The 24669-nt window shown below is 47.4% G+C and overlaps 1 protein-coding gene and 1 long non-coding RNA gene across 2 annotated transcripts in view; one reads left to right on the forward strand and one right to left on the reverse strand.

Moving 5' to 3' along the window:
- Positions 1-2632: 2632 nt before the first annotated feature.
- On the reverse strand, positions 2633-13219 carry LOC134485606 (uncharacterized). The gene is made up of 2 exons (XR_010063775.1): positions 8086-13219; positions 2633-4331 (listed from the first exon to the last, which is right to left on the reverse strand). It is a non-coding gene; the product is annotated as an uncharacterized LOC134485606 (long non-coding RNA).
- Positions 13220-13635: 416 nt separating this feature from the next.
- Positions 13636-24669, forward strand: part of Zfp704 (zinc finger protein 704) — a 187863-nt gene continuing 176829 nt past the window's right edge. Inside the window, exon 1 of the mRNA XM_039103595.2 lies at positions 13636-14194. Within this exon, the coding sequence (XP_038959523.1) occupies positions 13745-14194 (450 nt within the window). The 5' untranslated portion in view covers positions 13636-13744. The remainder of the gene's footprint in view (positions 14195-24669) is intronic.

Below are 24669 nucleotides of genomic sequence, written 5' to 3' on the forward strand. Positions count from 1 at the left end.
TATCTTGACATGTACAGCAACCCATACAGACACATCCACAAACCGCATAGATATACATGTTCGCAAAATAAGAGAAACAAACCTTACCTGTCAGTTTTGAAGCTTGCAGTCTATGGCGGGCTGACTGCACTGCAATAGACTGTGGTAAGGCGGAACACCATGGGAGAGGGGTGTGGTGCAGCAGAGTTGCTTACCTCTAGGCAGCCACAGAGGAGGAGAGGGCACTAGAGAGGAAGAGGGTGAGGGAAAGAAAGAAGGAGAAAGAGGAAGAGGAAGGGGGAGCACCGTGGGAAGACTATATACCTTTTAAAGTCATTCTTTTTTTTTTTTTTTCCGGAGCTGGGGACTGAACCCAGGGCCTTGCGCTTGCTAGGCAAGCGCTCTACCACTGAGCTGAGTCCCCAACCCCCTTAAAGTCATTCTTATGCCCATGAATCCATCATTGGATTAATCCATTGATTAGGCAGTACCCTCAGGATCTAACCGATTGCCCCAAAGTCTTACTCATATATAGCACATTGGAGACTGTGACGATAATATGGGTTGTCAGTTTGACTGGATCTGGAGTCACCTCCAGACATGTCTCTGAGGGATGTCAGAAGACCCGCTTTAAATGTGGTAGCACCGTTTCATGAGATGGGGTCTGGACTTAATAACAAGGAGAGCGGATTCCCAGCATTCCACTGTCTGTCTCTGAATGTGTCTCTCGGGTTCTGCCTCTGTCTCTCCTTCCTAACTTGGGACACAGTGCGACCAGCAGCTGCCTTGATTTCCTGGGGCCATGATACCTTCTTTGCCGTGATATACTGAACCATCAAATCACCAAACTGTGATAAGCCCTCCCTTCCCTTAGCTGCCCTTTGTCAGGGTTTTTGGTGATAGCAACAGAAACGAAGTATCTAAAACAGGGAACTGGACCTGCAACGTGAGCCTTTTGGGGAAACATTTTATATCTAAACCACAATATTTGCCAGCTGCCTCCTTTTTTCTCCTTGATCAAGGTCATGTGTGTTGGAGTCTTGTGAAAGTGTTTATCATCCATGTCTTCTGTTGGACTGGGGGAGTCTGCGCATGCTTCAGGCATCATCGGTAGGCATTCTGGGTTAACACTACAGTAAGTTCAGAGCCAACTCTGCAGGGAGGGTGTGTGATGCATACCAGAGTCCGTGGACACTCGATCTTTGCCAAAGGACATACTCTAAGTCTTTGTGCATTTTTAAACATTTTTTTATATGCAGTCTATCTATTGGTCCTAATGTAAAATTTAAAGAGTAAGAGGTATACATAAGTAAGTAGTCTCAACTGAAGTATGGGTCCCACCATTATTAACCCATGGCTCCTGAGCTCTAATCTGTCCTACAGAGTTGTCTGAGAAGTTGTCAGAATTGTGTTTTGTTGGGGGAATGAAAGCATCAGAAGGTGGCTCTTATACAAATGACCTATAAAGGGTCCTGATGCTCTGAGGTTTCAGTCTCTACCCCTGTGTCAGCTTTCCAACCTACTCTCAGTGTTCATAGCGTCTTGTTTCTTCTTCAACAAACTGCCTCCATTCTTCCTACTGTTCATAGGTCCCTGGACCAATTCTTTGTTCTGGGTCACGAGAATCTGGAAATCTCAGTGAGTGCCCACCAGACTCTGACTCATATCTATAACTCTTGGAGATGAGCTCCCCCTTGGGCTGACCCAGGCTCCCAGCCCTTTTCTTCTCCCTAACCCCTTGAGACTCCACTATCTCAATAGTCTGATAGCCAAAGTCTGATAGCACAAGTATCTTTAGAATATCTTTATTCACTCCCTGGCCCTCTGCACAAGCTGGAAGCTCTTCCCTTGGAGGAGACAAACAACATGTTCTCTCTGGGCTCTGGACCGTGAACTACCACCTCCTCCTCTGTGAGGCCCTTCACTTTCCTTATTACTAATCCCTGTTTCTTCTATCTTTTTTTTTCAAAGATTTATTCATTTATTATATATAAGTACACTGTAGATGTCTTCAGATACACCAGAAGAGGGCATCAGATCTCTTTACAGATGGTTGTGAGCCACCATGTGGTTGCTGGGAATTGAACTCAGGACCTCTGGAAGAGTAGTTGGGTGCTCTTAACCACTGAGCCATCTCTGCAGCCCTTCTTCTATCTTTTAATAATACCCAGTTTCCCCTTCTTCGAAACTCTATCTTTGTCCTGCTGCTTCGTTCCTTCCTTCAACCACCACACTTTGGGAGAACAAAAATAAGAGCCTAGAATGTGTGTTTACTGCGATCCACGGTCACCTGGTTCCGGTGCCCACCTATCCTTTCCCGCCATCACTGCCACCTTGCCAACTTCAATGGCAAGCTTCAGCTCTCAACTACAGTTTCCTTTAAACTTTGTTTAGTTCATTTATGTTGCGTGTGCACATGTGTACCTATGCCCACTGGCCATGCATGTGGATGGAGGTCAGAGGAAAACTTGTAGGAGTTGCTTCTCTCCTTACTCCTTGTAGGTCCCAGGGATTGAACTCAGGTTGTCAGACTTGGTGGCAAGTGCCTCTCCCCGCTGAACCACCTAAGGCCCCTACAATCTTAACAATACCATCCCTCATTGCATGTTCATGATTTCTACGTCAGATAATAAACATGTAGCACAAAACCATGTTTAAAGATATAAGGAATTTAATCTCCATGGGGAATAGCAGAACAGAGAAAAGATCAGCTCAGAAGTTTGCAAGGACAGGAAGCTGCTTGTCTCCTCGGAAGGATAAAAGAAGTGGTGGGGCTGCCATAGCCAATGGCTCTCCAACCTGTGGGAATGAGGCCCTGGTCTAGGTGGGGCTGAAGTCTGAAAGGAGACAAAGTGTGGGTGGGTACCCTAAACTCAAAGTCGAGGAAACATTCCCTGCTACTTGCATCCTCCCATCCTCACAGCCATAGGAGGAGGAGACAGGGAAAAGCAACCTCCATGGCTGGATGACCTACAAGCGGTCTCATGCAATGAGTCAGGGACCACACTGGCCTCTGGGACTGAACCCGGGGGTCTCCTGCATGCTAGGTAAGCCCTCTGCCACTCAGCTACCCCCAGATTTCACATTTAAACACTGGAACTACTGCAGGCCTCAACCTGGATACTCAGGATCTGGAGCTAACTCTTGACATCTCCCTCTGAGCCTGCTGCTCCCTCTTTAATGGCTGCTTAACAGTCTGACGAGCTCAAGTCAGACAACTGTCCTTGGTTCACTTTTTCTTGTGTTGATGATCAGGTTTATTGCCAAGGAATGCAGCAAGAGTCGTCTGGACTCTAGGGCAGCTTCAGTTTAAGCTCTCCCCATTCCCACCTAGGGCAAGGCTGCTCTCCCGGATCTTTGGCCACGTCTAACTTGCATACAGCTGTCAGAGGACAGCAGGCCATACCTGCTCAAAATTCTAGAGTCCCTTCAACAAAATTCAAAAGCTTCCTAGGACAAGTGGCTTCTGAATCCCGGTGCCTGCTGAGTGACAAGAAGCAGCAACTGTCACTAGGGAGAAGTTGGAGCTGGCTACTAGAGCTATGGGAATAGCAGGGCTCTTATGCAGAAGCTAGGGTGGGGGTGGGGACAAGCAACTACACCATAGATTTCAGATGGAGAAAATCATTTGTAAGTAACTTTGCACCCCCAGTGAAATGTGGAGACCACTAAGGCTTCTCTTCTACCCTTACACATACGGACCAGCAAAACATCCATCTAAGTTGACTTAAGGACCAATCTATACTGTAGGAAGAACTGTGAGCAATGAGGAATCCTTACACTTGTCACAAGGTCCCCTTTCAGTCTTGCTTTTTCCCTTCTTCATATATACAGGTATAACAAGACCATTTACAGCTTTCGAGAAACCCTGGGAGCATTTGTACCCATATGTGAACATGCTTCATTCTATTTCTCGGCTTTGAGGGCTCTCATAAGAGATTACTAGAATTAATTTATCACCTCAACCCCAGCCCAGCATAGCTTGAGAGTAAAGTATCAGAGGAACTAAGATGGTGTAGAAAAACTACCATTGGGGGCAAGAAGCAAAGACTGAGAGTTTCTGATATCATAACCATTCTCAAAACAGAAAATAGCCAGAACTGGGGCCTGGTGCCGGTGATAAATGGGAATTGTTAAATGTAGGCCAAATATTAAACCAAACCAAAACAAAACCTAAACAAACAATAATCCCCCCCCAAAACAAACAAACAAAACCCTCAAAAACCAAAATCAACCAACCAAACGTAGGCGTGGAAACCATTTATGGATGTTCAGACTGAGTGTTGCAGTAGACTATCCCAGGGGTCATTTCTCTCCTTAAGTAGCCCAGTTGGATTCATCCACAAATGGATCTGGAAAGTAAAAAGACAGTGGGGAAGTCTGTGCTTGCATGGAGGTCCCAGCCCCATTGTAGCTCTCTGGCTTAATGAAAATGAAATAAAATGTAAATTCAGTTGATTAGTCATAGTGGCCACAGTTCAAGTGCTCTGTAACACCATGTGGCTGATGGCTGGACACTGGAATAGTGGGCCTGGTACAGGCTAATTCCATCACTGCAGAAAGAGCTAGCAGGTGAGCCATCTCTCTAATGTCTTTAAATATATCAAAGGAGCTGCTTTGGAAATGACATCATTAATGGAAAAAGAGGCCATGAATTTGAAAGCATTGCTTACTAGAGATATTATGATAATGATTATTGTCGGCGCCAGCACCGACACGGCACCGAGAATCGGGCGAAAGCCTCGGGGTGAAAGAAACACACACACACACACACACACACACACACACACACACACACACACACACAGGTTATCGTGTCAAGCCAGGAGAGGAAGAGAGGGAGGGAGGGAGGGAGGGAGGGGGAGAGAGAGAGAGAGAGAGAGAGAGAGGAAGGAAGAGTGAGAGTGAGGAAGAAGAGTGAGAGACTCCTGTAGCTTTATTCACCACTTATATACCCAAGTCTCCAGGTAGAAAATAACTGGGAAGCACAGTGGGAAACCCTGGCTCAAGTAACAAAAGACTGACTATGAGACCTGAATTAATGAGGGAGAAATCCGAGAAGACCAGCCTAAATCTCAAGGATAAAGGCTGAGGAAGTAAAAGGCAGAAGTAAATTGACCACCACCCAGGTGTGGTCCAGGTGTGTCGGTTCGACATGCTTCAGCCGGGCTCAGCAGAGGTCATGCAGTGGAGACACTGCATGTGTGTTTACTACTTGGTCTTTTCTTCCTGTGCTGTAAATACATGGGACAGGCCTCTGTCCAACAATCCCATGACTTCTAAACTGTGGCCATGCAGTTACAAAGCGACCAGGCCCAAATCCAATATGGCTCACTACAGATTATTGGGTTCTTTTTTGAGATTTATCTTTATGTGTATGGATATTTTGCCTGCACACGTCTGGGTACCTTGTACATGCTAACACAAAAACATGGATCCCTTTGAACTAGAGTTACAGACAGTTCATGTGGGTTGTGGAAATCAAGTCTGGAAGAACAGTCAATGCTTTTAACCACTCTCCATCTCTCCAGCCCTATGCTTATCGTTATGTAAGTATAAAAATACTTAGAATGGAGGATTATCTGCTAAAATATAGACAGGCAGGCATGTAACCATGTGTGAATAAGAATGCATCTGGAAAGTGTAATCTGAACATGCTTCCTGAGTGCCAGGTGCACAGGGCACACTTGTGGTGATAGTGACCAGAGGTTGGAGCCTGGAGCATGGTGGCCACAAGGCCAGCCAGGACCACATGGGAAGACCCTGCTGTCCTCACGTAACTGCTCTCTAGGGTATCCTGTTACTTTCTTATCACTGCGACAAAATGCCTGACAAACACAGCTCAAGGGGCAAGGGTTTGCTTTGGCTCACAGTCTCTTTACCTGAATTATTTATACTATTCTTTTCATTTTACTTTTGAAAATGTAACTACACCATTTCTCCCTTCCCTTCCCTCCACATATCCACATACCCCTCCCTGATCTCTTTCAAGTTCATGGGCTCTGTCTTCATTGATGATGCCATTATTTGTTACATGGATGTCCTAACTATAACTCCATCAGTCTGTATAATGGTACTTGGATGTATGAATGCAGGGCTGACCACTTGGTACTGGAGAACCAACTGACACGCTGTCCCCTGGGACAGACTATTTCTCCCGCTGTTGGTTGCCTTCCTCCTCTGCGTAACACCTTATTGCTACTTCTTAGTGAGGTGGCTTTCGGGTCAGTTCTGGAGGCTGGAAGGAGACAAGAGTCAGGGGTGTCTTCAGCAACAGTTGTCTGCCTCCCCCCTCTGGCGGTGGGTGTTGGGAGAGGGCCACTGAGGACACTAGCAATAGCCTGCATGTTGTGGGAGTCTCTGTACAACCTTGACCAGTGACTCAAGGAGTCTCGTGCCTAATACTGTTGAAGCTTTTCTTGGGTGCTCTTGGGCTCTTGGACTGAGTGCTGTCAGTCCAGGTTTTGAAGGTGTAGTCCATTGTGGTGGAGAAATCAAGGCAGCAGGAGCACGAGGCAACTGCTCGCTGAAGTCCATCCAGTGAGCAGCGGGAAGGTTGAAGGCTGCTGCCCAGCTCCCACCCTTTATATGCAGTCTGAGAGCCACTCCAGCCCACAGCACAGTGCTGCGTACCATGGTGCTGCCCACCTTTGGGGAGGGGCTTCCCTCCTCACTTAAACCTTTCTTGAAAGTTCTCCCAGACACACCCACAGGTGTTTCCATAGTGATTATAAACCTATCAAGCTGACAAGATTCACCCATCACATCCTTGTATAAGGAAATTAAAATATTAGATCAGCACGATCAGAACATAAACCTTACCTATGGGGAAAAAACTGAAAGGAAACAGGAGTTAAAAGAAAAGGGCTAAGGAAAAGCTCATACACCACTACAGACATGGGGGGATAAGGGTAGGAATTTGTGGAGACAATCAGTAAAGGAAGGGGAAGGAAGGCTGGAAGGTAAACCTAAAGTCTGTGGGAAAACCTTGGCAACTTAAAGACAGGTAGTAAAGCTAAGGAAAGGGCAAAAAAATGTGAGCACTGAGCTGAGCATCCTCGCCTGGGGAGCAAAACCTCTCTACCCACTCGCAGAGATCAGACAGACCTGCAGACGAAGAAAGGAAAATTCTCCAGGGCGCCAAGGAACCGAGTGAAACAAAATGCGTTTGATAGGACACTGACCACAGCAGACTGGAGGGAAAGTACCTTCAAAGACAGGGCCGTGTAGGCTAGCGTGAACACGTGTCACACACACACACACACACACACACTCTCTCTCTCTCTCTCTCTCTCTCTCTCTCTCTCATTCGATATCAGGCCTTGAGTCCAGACAGTCCTGTCAGGAATCCATATTGGATAACACACTGAGCAAATGTGTACACTCCCCACTCATTCCGTTCTGGCAGGGACCACAGGGAGAATCTCTAAGCAGTGTGCTGCTTCCTCTATGCAGGTTGGCAGGGCTGTGTTTCTACCACAAGGCAGGGTGGGAGCACATTCAGCCCAACAGTGTGCCCTGTAGTACAAACTCCGCTGTACAGATCTTTGCAGTAAATGCATTGACTGTGCATGGGTCTTTCCCCTGCAGCGAGCAGCGTTTGTGGATGGGCTGGAGTTACAGTTAGTGAGCCACCGTGCAGGTTAGTTCAACCGGGAGTGGAACCCAGGACCTCTGGAAGAGAAGTCAATGCTCTTAACGGCAGAGAGGTCTTGCAAGGCCCTTCTGCTAAAACATCTGACTGTTTTGCTCTGACTCCCCATCAGGTTTTAAATGGTTTCTCAGAGATTCTGAAAATGTATGTGTACTCTTTCTGACGATATTTTCATGACTTTCTTTGTCATGGTATCTTTAGAAGTCATCTACAAGTTACACATCCTCTGTGAGAAAAAAGCTCTACCTTTATAAAGTTAGGTAGCATGAAAAGAGGAGTGACTAGAAGTGAAAACCGACCTGGCAAAGCAGTTGTGCTGCTGTTGGCTTTGGGAAGAGACGTGACCTTTGTCCTAATTGTATGTTTCACATTAAAGACAGAACCATAATGTTCGCAAGACCTAGCGGCTTCAGCTGCTCTTCTTTTGCCCAGTAATCAGTACTCTCCTTTACCTGGTTTGGTGAAGCTCACCTCCTACTGCATTCCACACATGGCCACAGGTGTGGCCTCTGAGGAAGACGGGACCCCTACGGAGCAGCAGGACTTCTCTGAGTACTCCAGAAGTCTGAAACTCATCACAAACCCCCTCATCACAAGACTAAGGGTGTGGTCCCAGGGGCGGGTGGACCCTGCTCCAGAGGAGCGGACAAAGAGACAATGACATGTGCAATCTGAGAGAGGCAACCACAGTGTCTTAGTTATTTTGTGGATTTGATTCAAGAAAGGGTTATCAGGGAGGAAGGGAGGAAGCTCCTCTATCAGATGGCTTGTAAACAAGTCTGTAGGTCCTTTTCTTGATAAAGACTTGATGTGGGAGGGCCAGGCCTGCTTCGGGTGGTACCGCCCCTTGGGACTGGGCAAGCCATAAGAAGCAAGCCACTGTAGTGAGTCTTCTTCTTGGTCCCTGCCTCCAGATCCTTCAGTTCCTGACCTGACTCCCCTTCATGATGGATGAGAACTTACGGTGAAATAAATGAGTTCCTTTCCAAGTGGCTTGAGGCCCTTGTGTTTCTCACAGCAAAGGGGAACAGACAGAAATGCAGGCCACACACCAGCTCCCCTCCGCTTCAGGCTCTGCCAGGCCCGGCCCAGCCCACCCCGTGACTGAGTTCCCTGAAGTGGTCTATCTTCTCTCCGGCTTGCCTACGCCATGGGTAGCATTCCAGTCGCTGCACTGGAAAGACGATGAAAACACTGACAGGAAGAGGACAATGGATGCCTCAGGACTGTGGAAATCACTAGTAGGATCTGCCTGTCTTAGACTCTGCAGGAAAGGAAGGAATACAAACGTATGATAAAATATACCAGCAACTCTGTTTCAGTCCACCAGGCATCTCAACATTGAGCAATCGGGTGAAATAAGACCCTAGCAGGCAAACCATCATTTCCTAAAATCTGTGTTCCCAACCAAATGCTAGCCAAATGCGGAGGGCCACGAAATGGAAAGCCATGTTCCTAGACACGGAGGTAAACAGTTGAAGTTGGAAAACACACAGTCTCAAGGAAATTTATGAATGAACATTTGTGGGCACACACTGGGTTTTATGTGTGAGGGCTAATAGTGGGCAACTACCTCATCTGAACATGTGGATACTATCTACTATGGAAGTAGGGAACACATTTCAGCCACCTTAAGTTGTGAGCTCCTCAGAGAAGAAGCCTTAAGAGTGTCACATGCAGAATTCAAGTTAGGCTTTTAGAACCCTGGTCAGGTAATCTTTGTACTGCCATCCAAATGAGGAGGTGACCACAAAGCTGCAAATCACACACACACACACACACACACACACTATACACACTCACACTACACTGTACACACTCACACCACACACAAACTACACATACACCACACACACTCACACCACACACACACAATACACACTCACACCACACACACTCACAAACTACACACACCACACACACACACTATACACACTCACACTACACTGTACACACTCACACACACACACACTACACACTCACACCACACACACTCACAAACTACGCACACCACACACCACACACACACACACACCACTCACACACACATACACACATACACAGAGCAAACATGGAGGGATGGGAAAAGGGAGAATAACATACCCCCCTTCTTCCCTCCAAATAGCAAGCCTTCAGGAGGTGTTACCTAGAACTACAGGACAGTACAGTGCCCTTACAGGGTTGAACTGTTCACAGGAGAGCTGTTGTGTGAAATGATGAATCAGCCAGGATTTGGGGAAGGCTCTAAGAGATGATTCACACTCTTTCGTCTGTCTTCATATAGGCTGTGACAGTCCTCACCTGAGCTCATTTGTGAGTTTCCCAGAAGTGTGGAAAGATGAACCTAATCTTACTTTCATAACCTTTGTAAAGGCCAAAATGTTACTTTCCATTTAGAACTGGGTTTTAGAAGGAGCTACCATGATCAACAGCTCTAAGTAGTTAAGTGCTGTCAGTGGTGGGTGGGTCTGTTGTGTTTCTGCATAGGCTATGGTTATACTTCATGATTTAGGGACCATGATTTCTATTTTTCTGAATCTTAAAAATACTGAACAAAATGTCAAATTGACTTGTTTTCTTCAATCATTCTTTTTTTAAAAAACACATCATTGAGCATCTTCGGTACCTAAATGTTGTGGTAAATATTAAGAAATTGGTAGCCTTTTATCCCGCACTAGTGCCAGTACCCATGTGCCCTCGGGGGTACTTTTATCTCAGCAGCTGCAGGCTGCCCCCAAGTACTCTCAGACCCAGGCAATTCGAGGGCCATTCCAACGTGGCACCTTGTCATGCTGGGCCCTAGAATTAGTTCTGGCACCCGTGGGGCCCTACGGAGCTAGCCATAATTTATCTCTGGTTAGAACTTGGGGTGCTCTGATCTACTGTAGCCTTCATGGACCACCAAGCTGGGACTCACATCGCTGTCTGTTAAAGCTCCTCCACTCTACTCCCTTCTGCTCTTTCTCTAGCACTTACTGCACCTCTAAACCACCATGTTCGCTTGTTTTTCCTGACCTTTACGTCTCTCTTCAACAAGGGCTCAGCAGCTCACTGTGCACTCCAACCTAAGAGCTGCTCCTGGGGCTGGGAGGAAAAACTCCTCTTGCAAGCAGGAGTATTTGAGTTTGACCCCTGTGACCCTGAGGGGAGAGGTAGATGTGGGTGAGGGAGACAGGTTATTAGGTAAAGGTGTTAGCTGAGCAAGCCTGAACCTCCCAGTCCCATCCCAGGAAGCTATGGAACGCAGTAAAAAGCAGGATGTGGTTTTCTTCTAAATTGATTGCATTTAAGATTCCAAAAATGACTGTATGTATTAACTCATTAGCCTACAAAATAAAGAGTTCTTTGAGAATTTCATGCAAGGTATTTTGATAATATTCACCCCCAACTCTTCCCCTAGACTCCTTCCAGATCTACCCACCTCTTTATTCCCCGATGTTGTGACCTGTTATCTCTCTACTTTAATAACCCATCCACTCCAGTTTTTGCTGTCCATACACTTAGTCCTGGGTGTGGGGCTATCCACTAGAGTGTAGCTGACTTCTCGGGAGTCACATCATTAAAGACTACTGCCTTTCCCTCCCTTAGAAGCTGTTATCTGTCCACAGCTTCTGTAAGAAACCCCTCACCCATATTCCTGTAAGTAACCACTTACAATAAAACCCACTTACCAAGTTCACCAAGCTGGACTTTGGTGTATCTGCACTTTAATCTGTCATGGGTTCCCTATCGGGGATAAGTTGATAAGTGTGTTTTGTTTCCCCAGGAAAAGTCTGTCACATGGCATAGATGATGAACCAAAGTACCGTCCCACCAAAGCTCCCCTGGGGAACCAGTGACTTTATTGGCTTACTTACAAACCTGAGGGAGGAGTCAGCGGAACATGGGTGAGCCCAAAGCAGATGAACGCCAGCATGGATAATGATTTACCCAAAGCTGCATAGATGGGGTCTCCCCTTTCGGCTAACCTTCCACACTCTGTAATCTAGCATCTCTGCTGGGACAGAGCCAATGCAATTAGGGTTGGGAGAGAACAGCCTGAGTCTCAGGTGAGCGGCGTTGTACCCACTCCTCCTAAGGACAGTCAACCGGACAGTCAACCGGCCTGCTGCCATGGGAGTATCACAGCTATTCTGATGACCCCGACAGCTGTTATGTTAGTTATGTCAGTCTACAAGAGCTCTTCTGCACCCCTGCCATAGTCCTTGAGCCACCTGCCCACCCTTGCCAGAGACCTATATACTTAGCTACCTCTCTCCAAATCATCTCCTAAGATCAACCAAGCTACTGTTTTAAATCTGGAGGCCAGCAGCTTCACTCCCTGCCTGTAGTACTCTTTGTAGCACCCACTGAAACAATTCTCTTGCTTCTGGGAGGGACTAGTTACACCGAATGGATCCAAGACACACCCATAAATTACAATGCTCCAATTACAGTGTTTGCTCATTCTTAAAGCCTAAACAGGATGTTTTCAGTTGAAAAGTTTTCTAGAAACCCTGTGATCTGAAAGTGGTCAGAGGAGATAATCCTGGGGTGGAATCTGAAGTGGGGCAGGGGAAAGTGCATAGGTGCACACACCCCACCCCATCCCACCCCACCCCTGCATTTCCATTTTCACTGTTATCAGAGCTTTGGGAAGTTAAAGGAAGGACTGCTCGGAAAGGCATTTCAGAAAGAACAAGGGCCTGAAATGGTGGACTGGTGCCTCAAAGGAAGTGATAATAAGGAGGCTTTAAAACTCACCACTATTTTTGGGTGTGATTACTTAAAACAGACATTTTCTGGATGGTAATCAGTTTCTGGGAGGATAAAGTTCAGTTTAGAATCCTTGAACTCATCCCTATTCAGTGGTTGGAAGGAACCTCAAAGATTTAATGAGCCCCATCACCCATCACGTGTCTAGCAAGCCACTTGATGTTCAATCTCCAACACAATGGCAGATCCTGCGGACACCTTTTTACTCAACAGCTGAAGAATAAGGCCCTCTCAGCCCTAGCCAAAACTGGTAGAATTTAGGGACGTGATTTAAATGCAGAATGTCTGGTTTACTACCGCCTAAGGGAGGCCTCAGAAAGTGGCAGTCATTCATTTCACGGCAAACTGGCCTTCTGCTAGCTCTTACATCATAGAAAACAATGAAATAATAATCTTGACCACTTGGTGAGTTGCTCCTTCTAGACTGGCACAATTCCAGCAGACCAAACTAAGAGCAGAAGGCTTTTGGAATTCGGCCGATATCACCAGGTAAGATCCTCAGGTGGAAACTGGAAGAAAACTGTTGGAAGGCCGAACTTGCACAGAGCAGAGAACATGAGGCAAGGCCTACAACCTTGTGCTTAAAGAGCCTCGTAGAGAGGGTCCTGAAAATGTTTCAGGAAGCTCAGTGACTGAGGACACACGTTGGGAACTGACCCCAAACCTCGGATTGGCATACCTAGTCGGACTCCACTTGAGCACCAGAGTGCTCCGAGTGCCTCAGAACCACTCTGAGCAAATCTTTTAAGCAAACACCTTCTCGCTGGCTAAACCTATGCTCTTCCCACCAGAGGGAGACGTGGGCCCAGGGGCAATGGTGGCCTCAGTGTCCCGACCAACTGCTAGGAAGCTGGCAGATTTTCAGAGAGCGCGGGTCTGGGAAATAAATCCAGTCCGGGTTTTGTCTGAACAGGAGACCGGGAAGGCTGCGAGGACTGGAGAAGAGGGGGAGGCGGTGAAGACACGACACAAACAGCTCGCGCCCAGGACACCGTGGTAGGCCTCGAGCGCGCCGGCGCAGGGCCCGGAGAGGCGCGCGCCGGCCCGGCCGCCGGCCGCATGGAGCGCAGCGCAGCCCGCGACTCCGGGGCGGCGCAGGCGGAGGTAGCGGCAGTGGCCGCGGCGCGCTCGCTCACACCCACCCCCGCCCGCGGCCGGCGCGCCGCCCCGCCGTAGCCGCCGGCGTCCCCGCGGGCCGGGCCAGCAAAGGCGGCGTCCGCGCGTCTGCCAGCCAGCGGCCCCGGCCAGCCCCGGCCAGCCCCGGAGGCGGCCCCGCAGCCTCGCAGCCGCGCGTCCCCGGGCCCAGCCGCAGCCCGCGAGGAGCCCGGCGCCCCGGCCCGCAAGCCCGGCGCAGGCATGCAGGCCAGGCGCCTGGCCAAGCGCCCCAGCCTGGGCAGCCGCCGCGGGGGCGCTGCGCCCGCTCCCGCCCCCGAGGCCGCCGCTCTAGGGCTCCCGCCCCCCGGCCCCAGCCCGGCCGCCGCACCGGGAAGCTGGAGGCCGCCGCTGCCGCCGCCGCGCGGGACCGGTCCCCCGCGCGCTGCCGCCGCCTCGTCGCCGGTCCTGCTGCTGCTGGGCGAGGAGGACGAGGACGAGGAGGGCGCGGGCCGGAGGCGCAGGACGCGCGGGCGGGTAGCTGAGAAGCCCCGAGGGGGCGCGGAGGAGGAGGAGGACGACGAGGAAGAAGACGAAGAGGTGGTGGTCGAGGTGGTGGACGGCGACGAGGATGACGAGGACTCCGAGGAACGCTTCGTGCCCCTCGGACCTGGCCGTGCGCTTCCTAAGGGCCCGGCCCGGGGCGCGGTGAAGGTGCGTGCGAGGTACCAGGGTTCTGTGGGGGGCTCGGCGGGGCGCCGGGCAGGCCGTGCGGAGCGGCGCGGGCCGGGAGGGGTGTGTCAGGCGGCCGTGGGCAGCGCGCGGAACTGCGGCTCAGCGGTGCGGGGCGGCCTGTCGTTGCTCAGAGGTCGGGTGGATTGGTAGTCCCGCGTGCCGGTAGGGAAGGAAGGAACGCTACTCCCGGGCAGGGTGGGAAACTTGGGAGCTGGACGAGGTTAGGAGCCCCGATCGACAAGGCATTGACATTTTATTCTCCTCTGGGGACGCAGGAGTCTTCCTTCCCTTGTTCAAGATTCTGGAAACTAGCCAGCAACCTGCAACACCTCCCTTCACCTGAGAACAGTTGTTGATCAGGTTCCATCATAGGCGCTTGTGAAGGAGCTTTGAGCCTGTGCAGAAGCAACAACCAAGACCTTGGTTTCCGCGTGCTTTCTGCTGCACCCCATTACCCGCGCTTTTCCTCGCCCTCCTTAAACTGGACATCTTAAGCACCCCCGCAAGATTACAAATGAGGAAAGAGGAAAATGGGAAAGGTGTTTGTGTTGGGGGGAGGGAGAGGGGTGGCCTTTCAAATGAATGTGACTTTCAGCTGAGAATTCTCACCAAGTCCCCATCCGCGCTAGAGCGACCAGTGGTCTTTCCGTTTTTTGTATCTTCAGGAGATAAAGGGTTTATTATTACACAACGGACTGGCTGAGCTTCCAAGCACACTGTTGGACAAAGCAAACTGCGTTGAGGTTCATGCACCGTGTATGTTGCTAAGAAGTTTTGAGGGCAGCAAGTGGCAAGCAATGGAGAGTGGTTTCTCTCCAGTGTTTTTTAAGTCAGCATGATAGCCAGAAATTCTCGGAGTGTTCCGAAGAAAATACATATAAACGAGTGAACTTGATAGAGGTTGTTGTTGTTTAATCTCTCCGTCCCGTTCTCTCAAAAGTGTCTGGAAGCTTGCAATTATATTTACAAAGAAAAGTTAAAAGTAGTTAACATAACCCCCGCAATAGATGTGGGTTAACATAGCCCCGCAATAGACGTGGGAATGTGTTTCTTTCCTAGACCACCCTGAAGTACGACTGGCTCCCAGTGTGAGAAGACTCACAGTGTGAGAAGACCAGCGAATGGTCATTTGGGTGACTGTTTTTGACAGCTGCTTGTTGGAATCCGGACTGTGCTCACACTCATTACTGTTGCCGCTGAAAAGCCTGCATTGTGTGGCAACAGGATATAGCCGGATTTGAATTAAGTTCCATAGCGTCAGTGACACCGAATAAGACAGAGTGCTCCTCTGAGCAGTGTTGTTCACACACACTCACAATGTGTCTGGGGTTTGAACGGTGATTAAGCAAGTTGAGATAGAAAAATTAATACGTTATGCCCTGTGATCCAAGCAGGTCCAGTGTTGGAAAGAAATCTGTTCTTCAAACTCAATATCTAGGGTGTGATTGTTAGCGTTAGCAGAAAAGATTTTTCACAACTCCAAATAAATTTAACTTTTTTTCAAATTTCTAACACATTGCTTTGCTCACAACTTTTATAGCACATTGCTTACAGCTTCTTAGAAGTTACATGCTGAATACATTGTGGCATAATTTATCTTCTTCTTTCTTCTCTTCAGAGATATCCTGATCCTGCATCTGAGGAGTTTCTTTTTTAAAGGAATGTAGCAGATAAATTTACATTTCTATATGGTCATGTGTCTGACAGGTACTTATTGAGCACCTACTCTATGGCAGGCGCTACTCTAGCACACCTTGGTAGGGCATGGCTAGAATTCTTGCCCATAATGCACTGTGTCATAGCAGCTGATAAATGTGCAAGCATGACGCCAGGGGCCATGATTTGTGCAGTTGCTACTCAGCTCTCGCTGGCCCTCCTGAGTGGATCCAGTGACCACACCAGAGTTGGTTAAAGCACAGAGATGGAAGATGGCCTTCCTCCTTTGTCTTCCCTCAGCAAGTGACAGAACGGAGCTCTTCTGTCTCAGGATAGGGAGAGCCCTGCATATTGTCATTGAGCTGATACTTATGACCCTTTCTTTAAAAAATATTAAAGTAAGTGTGTGTGTGTGTGTGTGTGTGTGTGTGTGTATACACACGTGTGAGTGGAAGCTGTGGAACACGTAGGGAAGTCGGAGAACTTTGTTTAGAGTCTGCTCTTTACGTCTCCTTTCTGCTTTCCAGACTTTTCAGAGTTCAAACTCTTGCATGGCAAGTGTCCTCACCTTCTGGAACTTCTCAGCTGGCCCTGTTTATGACCCGCAGGGAAATGCCTCCCAAGAATTCTGTTCTTTCTTTCCTGCATAACCGTGTTTGTCTGATCTAGGAGCTGTCACTGGAATTGTCGTGGAGCTAGTGGGAGGGAAGTGTGCTATGGGTGTATTGCCGTGAGAGTATCTGAGTGTGGAGGGCAGCCAGGGGTGGAGATGACAGCCAAGTCCCTCTGAATCTGCCTGCTTCTTCTGCCCACTTCATCTGTCTTACAGATGTAAATCAAGTGTACTTGGTGCGGGACTGAGCTGGGGTGCTTGGATCTGGAAAGGAAGCAAGGGAGTGGGGGATGGGAAAAAGGAAAGACAGGATTGTCTGGCAGGCCTGGGGTAACACCGGGAGGGAGGTGGTGCAATTTTAGAATCTCAAAAGAAAAAGAAAAGGCTTCTAGAGGGGGCACCCTCTTGGTAGGGGACATTTGATCTTCAAGCAGAGACTCTTTGCACAGGATCTTTCCAAGATCCAAGACCCGGGAGTAGCAACTGAAACCCTTTTTTTTTTTTCCGGAGCTGGGGACCGAACCCAGGTAGGCAAGCGCTCTACCACTGAGCTAAATCCCCAACCCCCGCAACTGAAACTCTTGAGGTGAGAAGCAGCACGTGGCTGTGGTAGGAAGGAGGTAGCTCCGAGGCGGGCCTGGCCCAGGAAAGGAAATGGCAGCCCTTAAAGATCGAGTCTTTGGGAAGTTCTCGTCAGGAAAGCCTGCCAGGTGGCTGGTATTTTTCTGGAGGCCAGAAGCAGGAGCTGAGAAAGCGGTGGTATTGGAGTAGATCCAGTTCTCAGGGACGGGAGAGATGCTCAGCATAGGCAGCTGGCGAGAGGGGGCTCAGGACCATCTCAGGCTCCACTGTGGAGCCCAACATCCAAGAATGATTGATGGCCTGGGTGAAGGAAGAGAGGGATTCAGAGGAGCTCGGGCACAGAGGATGGCCGAATGTGCCGTTTGCAGAGATTGGGGAAATGGCCGGGCTGAGGGCTCTGTTTGAACACACTAGGAATGAGGCAATGGGAAACTTTTACATGGAGGTTGCTGGCAGGTCAGTGGGCTTAGGGTGTGGATCAGAAAGGGGGAACTTAGAAATGACCAGTGTGCTGATGTCGGAGGTCATGCAGGAGGCTCAGAACAGCAGCCCAGCCAGGCTCTGAGGCACAGCCCCAGTCAGCGAGTTCTGGGAGAGGCTGGTGAAGATAGTTGAAGCAGCATCAACTGTGCATAAAATGTAGAGTGCAGAAACCCAGAGAAGAAACAGCTCCAGCAGCTGAGGAGCAGGCTTGGATGCTCAGTTAGTAGAAAGGCAAATCATTTGTGCTAGACAGCGGGGGTGGGGGGGTGGCTTACTACCACTCTTTTTTTTTTTTTCCCCCGGAGCTGGGGACCGAACCCAGGGCCTTGTGCTTCCTAGGCAAGTGCTCTACCACTGAGCTAAATCCCCAACCCCTACTACCACTCTTTTTAACGTTCATTCTCAAGTGTTTGGGTGCTTTGGTTGCATGTAATGTATATATGTGCACCGAGTGTGCAGTGCCGTGGAGGCCAGAACAACCTCTGGATAACTGGTGTTACAGGTGGTTGTGAGCCATCCTGTGGCTTCTGGGAATTAAACCCAGGATTTCTGAAAGAGCAGCCAGTGTGCTTAACCACTGAGCCATCTGTCCACCCACCCCATCCCTACTATTATTCTTGATAGAAGTTTGTGTAGTTAGTTAAGTGGACCGAACCGTGAAGTGAATGAAGGTGAGGTGGTTAGGGTTTGCCATTAGAACGCTTTTTGGTAAGTTTGGTAAGGAAGAAGGGACTATTTTGCTTTTTCTAGGTGGGATGAAGTGAGCTTTGGAATAATGGCAGTGATATGAGGCCTTTCCTGAAAGAGGTTACACCTGTTAGTTTTCTGTTACTCTGTAACAAATTCCTAGCCATTTCCCCCTTCAGAGACAGCAAAGTCTTTCTGTGAGTTAAGAGTCTGGTTTTAGCCTGAACTTTGTCAGTTGCTAAGTTCTAAGCCAAGGGTCAGATGGGTGGATTTCTCAAGTGTTTGGGTGCTTTGGCCAAGAAAGGATTCTCTTCTAGGTTCAGAGTGAATGGGAAGAATTCATTTCCCTGAATCTGAAAGGCTGAGGACCCCAGCTCCTTGCTGACTGCATCTCATGAGTGCTCCATCACTCCTGGGGTTCATTTTTCCAGGTCTCCACTTCCTACCGTTTTCCATCCTGTGGGCCTCCTCAGCATGGCCTCTTGCTTTATCAGACAAGCAAGGGGAATCCTGGGGCCAGCTGCTGCACAGGGCTATCTCCCTGGGGCAGAAATGAACTCCACTGTCTTGGTTAGAAACAAGGTTACATGCTCCATCCGGTCTGAAAGGCAGCGATTGTACAAGGGCTGAAGAGCGTGAGGGTACGGGGATTACTGGGCACCCCTGGGTACCCTGGGAAGTATGAAATGGCAGGGAGAAGAGGGGGTCACTGCATAGGGAAAGTCCTGTAGTGTCTGGAACCCAGGTGGAAGAGGGCTGCCCTTTGAACTCTTTTTCCAGTGGAAAAGGTAGAGAGGGTGGAGAAAGGGAGTCCAGCTGAAGTCCATTTTCTGAGCATATGATGCCAGGTGACATGGTGCATGCCTAATGGCCTCTATTCTCCCATGCAGCAGAGGAGCAGGAGTGGATGAGGCCCATTTGCCGGCGAGTTGAAGACCTGCCCGATGGTGTGAAGTGATATATGGAAGGCCAGGCAAGCCAATGTGACCAGGAGACAAAGTGGCTGCCAGACCTATAGAGAGTCCACCTGGGGTTCGAGGTTCTGTGCTTATAGAGCAAGGAGCCTGCCTGGGTGTGAGGTCTCCCCAGCTTCATGCTCTTGCCCCCTGCAGAGGGATAATCATAAGAGGAATCCTGTCTGACACGTGTGGAGTGCACCCGCAAGGTGCAGGCTTGGTTTAACTTTCACATGGTCCCCTTAGCTATCCATGTCATGTACACCGGATGTTGCCAGTCCTTTTAGAGAAGGGACAAACAGCTATGATGCACGGCTGTGCTCCTGCTCAGTGGCAGACCAGGGACTGGAATCCTGGCCCATGTCCCTGCTGAGCTGCCTGTGGGGAAGGAAAAGCAGGATTCAGCAGGGTTGGGTTTCTGTGTAATGGAAAGGAGGAGAGGGACTGGTTCTTGCTGGTGCTGCCTGGGCTCTGGTTGCCCGCAGGGACCTGGAGATCCAGAATAAGGAGGATGGGGGAGGAGTCGTGATAAAGTTGAGGAGGAAACAGAGGTTAAATCGATAAAGCCATGGCAGTTGGGTTCCAACATGAAGAGTGTTCACTGCATCCATTTGAGACAGGAGTTCTAGATATTTCATCCGAAGGAAGACCTCCTGAGGAATGTAAGACTTTTTTTTTTTTTCTTTCTTTTTTTTTTTTTATTAACTTGGGTATTTCTTATATACATTTCAAGTGTTATTCCCTTTCCCGGTTTCCGGACAAACATCACCCTCCCCCCTCCCCTTCCTTATGGGTGTTCCCCTCCCAAACCTCCCCCCATTGCCACCCTCCCCGCATAGTCTAGTTCACTGGGGGTTCAGTCTTAGCAGGACCCAGGGCTTCCCCTTCCACTGGTGCTCTTACTAGGATATTCATTGCTACCTATGGGGACAGAGTCCAGGGTCAGTCCATGTATAGTCTTTAGGTAGTGGCTTAGTCCCTGGAAGCTCTGGTTGCTTGACATTGTTGTACTTTTGGGGTCTCGAGCACCTTCAAGCTCTTCCAGTTCTTTCTCTGATTCCTTCAACGGGGGACCTATTCTCAGTTCAGTGGTTTGCTGCTGGCATTCGCCTCTGTATTTGCTGTATTCTGGCTGTGTCTCTCAGGAGCGATCTACATCCGGCTCCTGTCGGTCTGCACTTCTTTGCTTCATCCATCTTGTCTAATTGGGTGGCTGTATATGTATGGGCCACCTGTGGGGCAGGCTCTGAATGGGTGTTCCTTCAGTCTCTGTTTTAATCTTTGCCTCTCCCTTCCCTGCCAAGGGTATTCTTTTTCCTCATTTAAAGAAGGAGTGAAGCATTCACATTTTGATCATCCGTCTTGAGTTTCGTTTGTTCTAGGGATCTAGGGTAATTCAAGCATTTGGGCTAATAGCCACTTATCAATGAGTGCATACCATGTATGTCTTTCTGTGAGTGGGTTAGCTCACTCAGGATGATATTTTCCAGTTCCAACCATTTGCCTACGAATTTCATAAACTCATTGTTTTTGATAGCTGAGTAATATTCCATTGTGTAGATGTACCACATTTTCTGTATCCATTCCTCTGTTGAAGGGCATCTGGGTTCTTTCCAGTTTCTGGCTATTATAAATAAGGCTGCGATGAACATAGTGGAGCACGTGTCTCTTTTATATGTTGAGGCATCTTTTGGGTATATGCCCAAGAGAGGTATGGCTGGATCCTCAGGCAGTTCAATGTCCAATTTTCTGAGGAACCTCCAGACTGATTTCCAGAATGGTTTTACCAGTCTGCAATCCCACCAACAATGGAGGAGTGTTCCTCTTTCTCCACATCCTCGCCAGCATCTGCTGTCACCTGAGTTTTTGATCTTAGCCATTCTCACTGGTGTGAGGTGAAATCTCAGGGTTGTTTTGATTTGCATTTCCCTTATGACGAAAGATGTTGAACATTTCTTTAGGTGTTTCTCAGCCATTCGGCATTCCTCAGCTGTGAATTCTTTGTTTAGCTCTGAACCCCATTTTTTAATAGGGTTATTTGTCTCCCTGCGGTCTAACTTCTTGAATTCTTTGTATATTTTGGATATAAGGCCTCTATCTGTTGTAGGATTGGTAAAGATCTTTTCCCAATCTGTTGGTTGCCGATTTGTCCTAACCACAGTGTCCTTTGCCTTACAGAAGCTTTGCAGTTTTATGAGATCCCATTTGTCGATTCTTGGTCTTAGAGCATAAGCCATTGGTGTTTTGTTCAGGAAATTTTTTCCAGTGCCCATGTGTTCCAGATGCTTCCCTAGTTTTTCTTCTATTAGTTTGAGTGTATCAGGTTTGATGTGGAGGTCCTTGATCCACTTGGACCTAAGCTTTGTACAGGGTGATAAGCATGGATCGATCTGCATTCTTCTACATGTTGCCCTCCAGTTGAACCAGCACCATTTGCTGAAAATGCTATCTTTTTTCCATTGGATGGTTTTGGCTCCTTTGTCAAAAATCAAGTGACCATAGGTGTGTGGGTTCATTTCTGGGTCTTCAATTCTATTCCATTGGTCTATCTGTCTGTCTCTGTACCAATACCATGCAGTTTTTATCACTATTGCTCTGTAATACTGCTTGAGTTCAGGGATAGTGATTCCCCCTGAAGTCCTCTTATTGTTGAGGATAGCTTTAGCTATCCTGGGTTTTTTGTTATTCCAGATGAATTTGCAAATTGTTCTGTCTAACTCTTTGAAGAATTGGATTGGTATTTTGATGGGGATTGCATTGAATCTGTAGATTGCTTTTGGTAAAATGGCCATTTTTACTATATTAATCCTGCCAATCCATGAGCATGGGAGATCTTTCCATCTTCTGAGGTCTTCTTCAATTTCTTTCCTCAGTGTCTTGAAGTTCTTATTGTACAGATCTTTTACTTGCTTGGTTAAAGTCACACCGAGGTACTTTATATTATTTGGGTCTATTATGAAGGGTGTCGTTTCCCTAATTTCTTTCTCGGCTTGTTTCTCTTTTGTATAGAGGAAGGCAACTGATTTATTTGAGTTAATTTTATACCCAGCCACTTTGCTGAAGTTGTTTATCAGCTTTAGTAGTTCTCTGGTGGAACTTTTGGGATCACTTAAATATACTATCATGTCGTCTGCAAATAGTGATATTTTGACCTCTTCTTTTCCGATCCGTATCCCTTTGATCTCCTTTTGTTGTCTGATTGCTCTGGCTAGAACTTCAAGAACTATATTGAATAAGTAGGGAGAGAGTGGGCAGCCTTGTCTAGTCCCTGATTTTAGTGGGATTGCTTCAAGTTTCTCTCCATTTAGTTTAATGTTAGCAACTGGTTTGCTGTATATGGCTTTTACTATGTTTAGGTATGGGCCTTGAATACCTATTCTTTCCAGGACTTTTATCATGAAGGGGTGTTGAATTTTGTCAAATGCTTTCTCAGCATCTAATGAAATGATCATGTGGTTCTGTTCTTTCAGTTTGTTTATATGATGGATCACGTTGATGGTTTTCCTTATATTAAACCATCCCTGCATGCCTGGGATGAAGCCTACTTGATCATGGTGGATGATTGTTTTGATGTGCTCTTGAATTCGGTTTGCCAGAATTTTATTGAGTATTTTTGCGTCGATATTCATAAGGGAAATTGGTCTGAAGTTCTCTTTCTTTGTTGGGTCTTTGTGTGGTTTAGGTATAAGAGTAATTGTGGCTTCATAGAAGGAATTCGGTAGGGCTCCATCTGTTTCAATTTTGTGGAATAGTTTGGATAATATTGGTATAAGGTCTTCTATGAAGGTTTGATAGAATTCTGCACTAAACCCGTCTGGACCTGGGCTCTTTTTGGTTGGGAGACCTTTAATGACTGCTTCTATTTCCTTAGGAGTTATGGGGTTGTTTAACTGGTTTATCTGTTCCTGATTTAACTTCGATACCTGGTATCTGTCTAGGAAATTGTCCATTTCCTGAAGATTTTCAAGTTTTGTTGAATATAGGTTTTTATAGTAAGATCTGATGATTTTTTGAATTTCCTCTGAATCTGTAGTTATGTCTCCCTTTTCATTTCTGATTTTGTTAATTTGGACGCACTCTCTGTGTCCTCTCGTTAGTCTGGCTAAGGGTTTATCTATCTTGTTGATTTTCTCAAAGAACCAACTTTTGGTTCTGTTGATTCTTTCTATGGTCCTTTTTGTTTCTACTTGGTTGATTTCAGCTCTGAGTTTGATTATTTCCTGCCTTCTACTCCTCCTGGGTGTATTTGCTTCTTTTTGTTCTAGAGCTTTTAGGTGTGCTGTCAAGCTGCTGACATATGCTCTTTCCTGTTTCTTTCTGCAGGCACTCAGCGCTATGAGTTTTCCTCTTAGCACAGCTTTCATTGTGTCCCATAAGTTTGGGTATGTTGTACCTTCATTTTCATTAAATTCTAAAAAGTTTTTCATTTCTTTCTTTATTTCTTCCTTGACCAGGTTATCATTGAGTAGAGCATTGTTCAATTTCCACGTGTATGTGGGCATTCTTCCCTTATTGTTATTGAAGACCAGTTTTAGGCCGTGGTGGTCCGATAGCACGCATGGGATTATTTCTATCTTTCTGTACCTGTTGAGGCCCGTTTTTTGACCAAGTATATGGTCAATTTTGGAGAAAGTACCATGAGGAGCTGAGAAGAAGGTATATCCTTTTGCTTTAGGATAGAATGTTCTATAAATATCCGTTAAGTCCATTTGGCTCATGACTTCTCTTAGTCTGTCTACATCTCTGTTTAATTTCTGTTTCCATGATCTGTCCATTGATGAGAGTGGGGTGTTGAAATCTCCCACTATTATTGTGTGAGGTGCAATGTGTGTTTTGAGCTTTAGTAAGGTTTCTTTTACATATGTAGGTGCCCTTGTATTTGGGGCATAGATATTTAGGATTGAGACTTCATCTTGGTGGATTTTTCCTTTGATGAATATGAAGTGTCCTTCCTTATCTTTTTTGATGACTTTTAGTTGAAAATTGATTTTATTTGATATTAGAATGGCTACTCCAGCTTGCTTCTTCTGACCATTTGCCTTTCACTCTGAGGTAGTGTCTGTCTTTGTCTCTGAGGTGTGTTTCCTGTAGGCAGCAGAATGCAGGGTCCTCGTTGCGTATCCAGTTTGTTAATCTATGTTTTTTTTTTGGGGGGAGTTGAGGCCATTGATGTTGAGAGATATTAAGGAATAGTGATTATTGCTTCCTGTTATATTCATATTTGGATGTGAGGTTATGTTTGTGTGCTTTTCTTCTCTTTGTTTTGTTGCCAAGACGATTAGTTTCTTGCTTATTCTGGGGTATAGCTTGCCTCCTTATGTTGGGCTTTACCCTTTATTATCCTTTGTAGTGCTGGATTTGTAGAAAGATATTGTGTAAATTTGGTTTTGTCATGGAATATCTCGGTTTCTGCATCTATGTTAATTGAGAGTTTTGCAGGATACAGTAACCTGGGCTGGCATTTGTGTTCTCTTAGG

The sequence above is a fragment of the Rattus norvegicus genome, chromosome 2, assembly GCF_036323735.1.
Source record: "Rattus norvegicus strain BN/NHsdMcwi chromosome 2, GRCr8, whole genome shotgun sequence".
Lineage (NCBI taxonomy): Eukaryota > Metazoa > Chordata > Mammalia > Rodentia > Muridae > Rattus > Rattus norvegicus.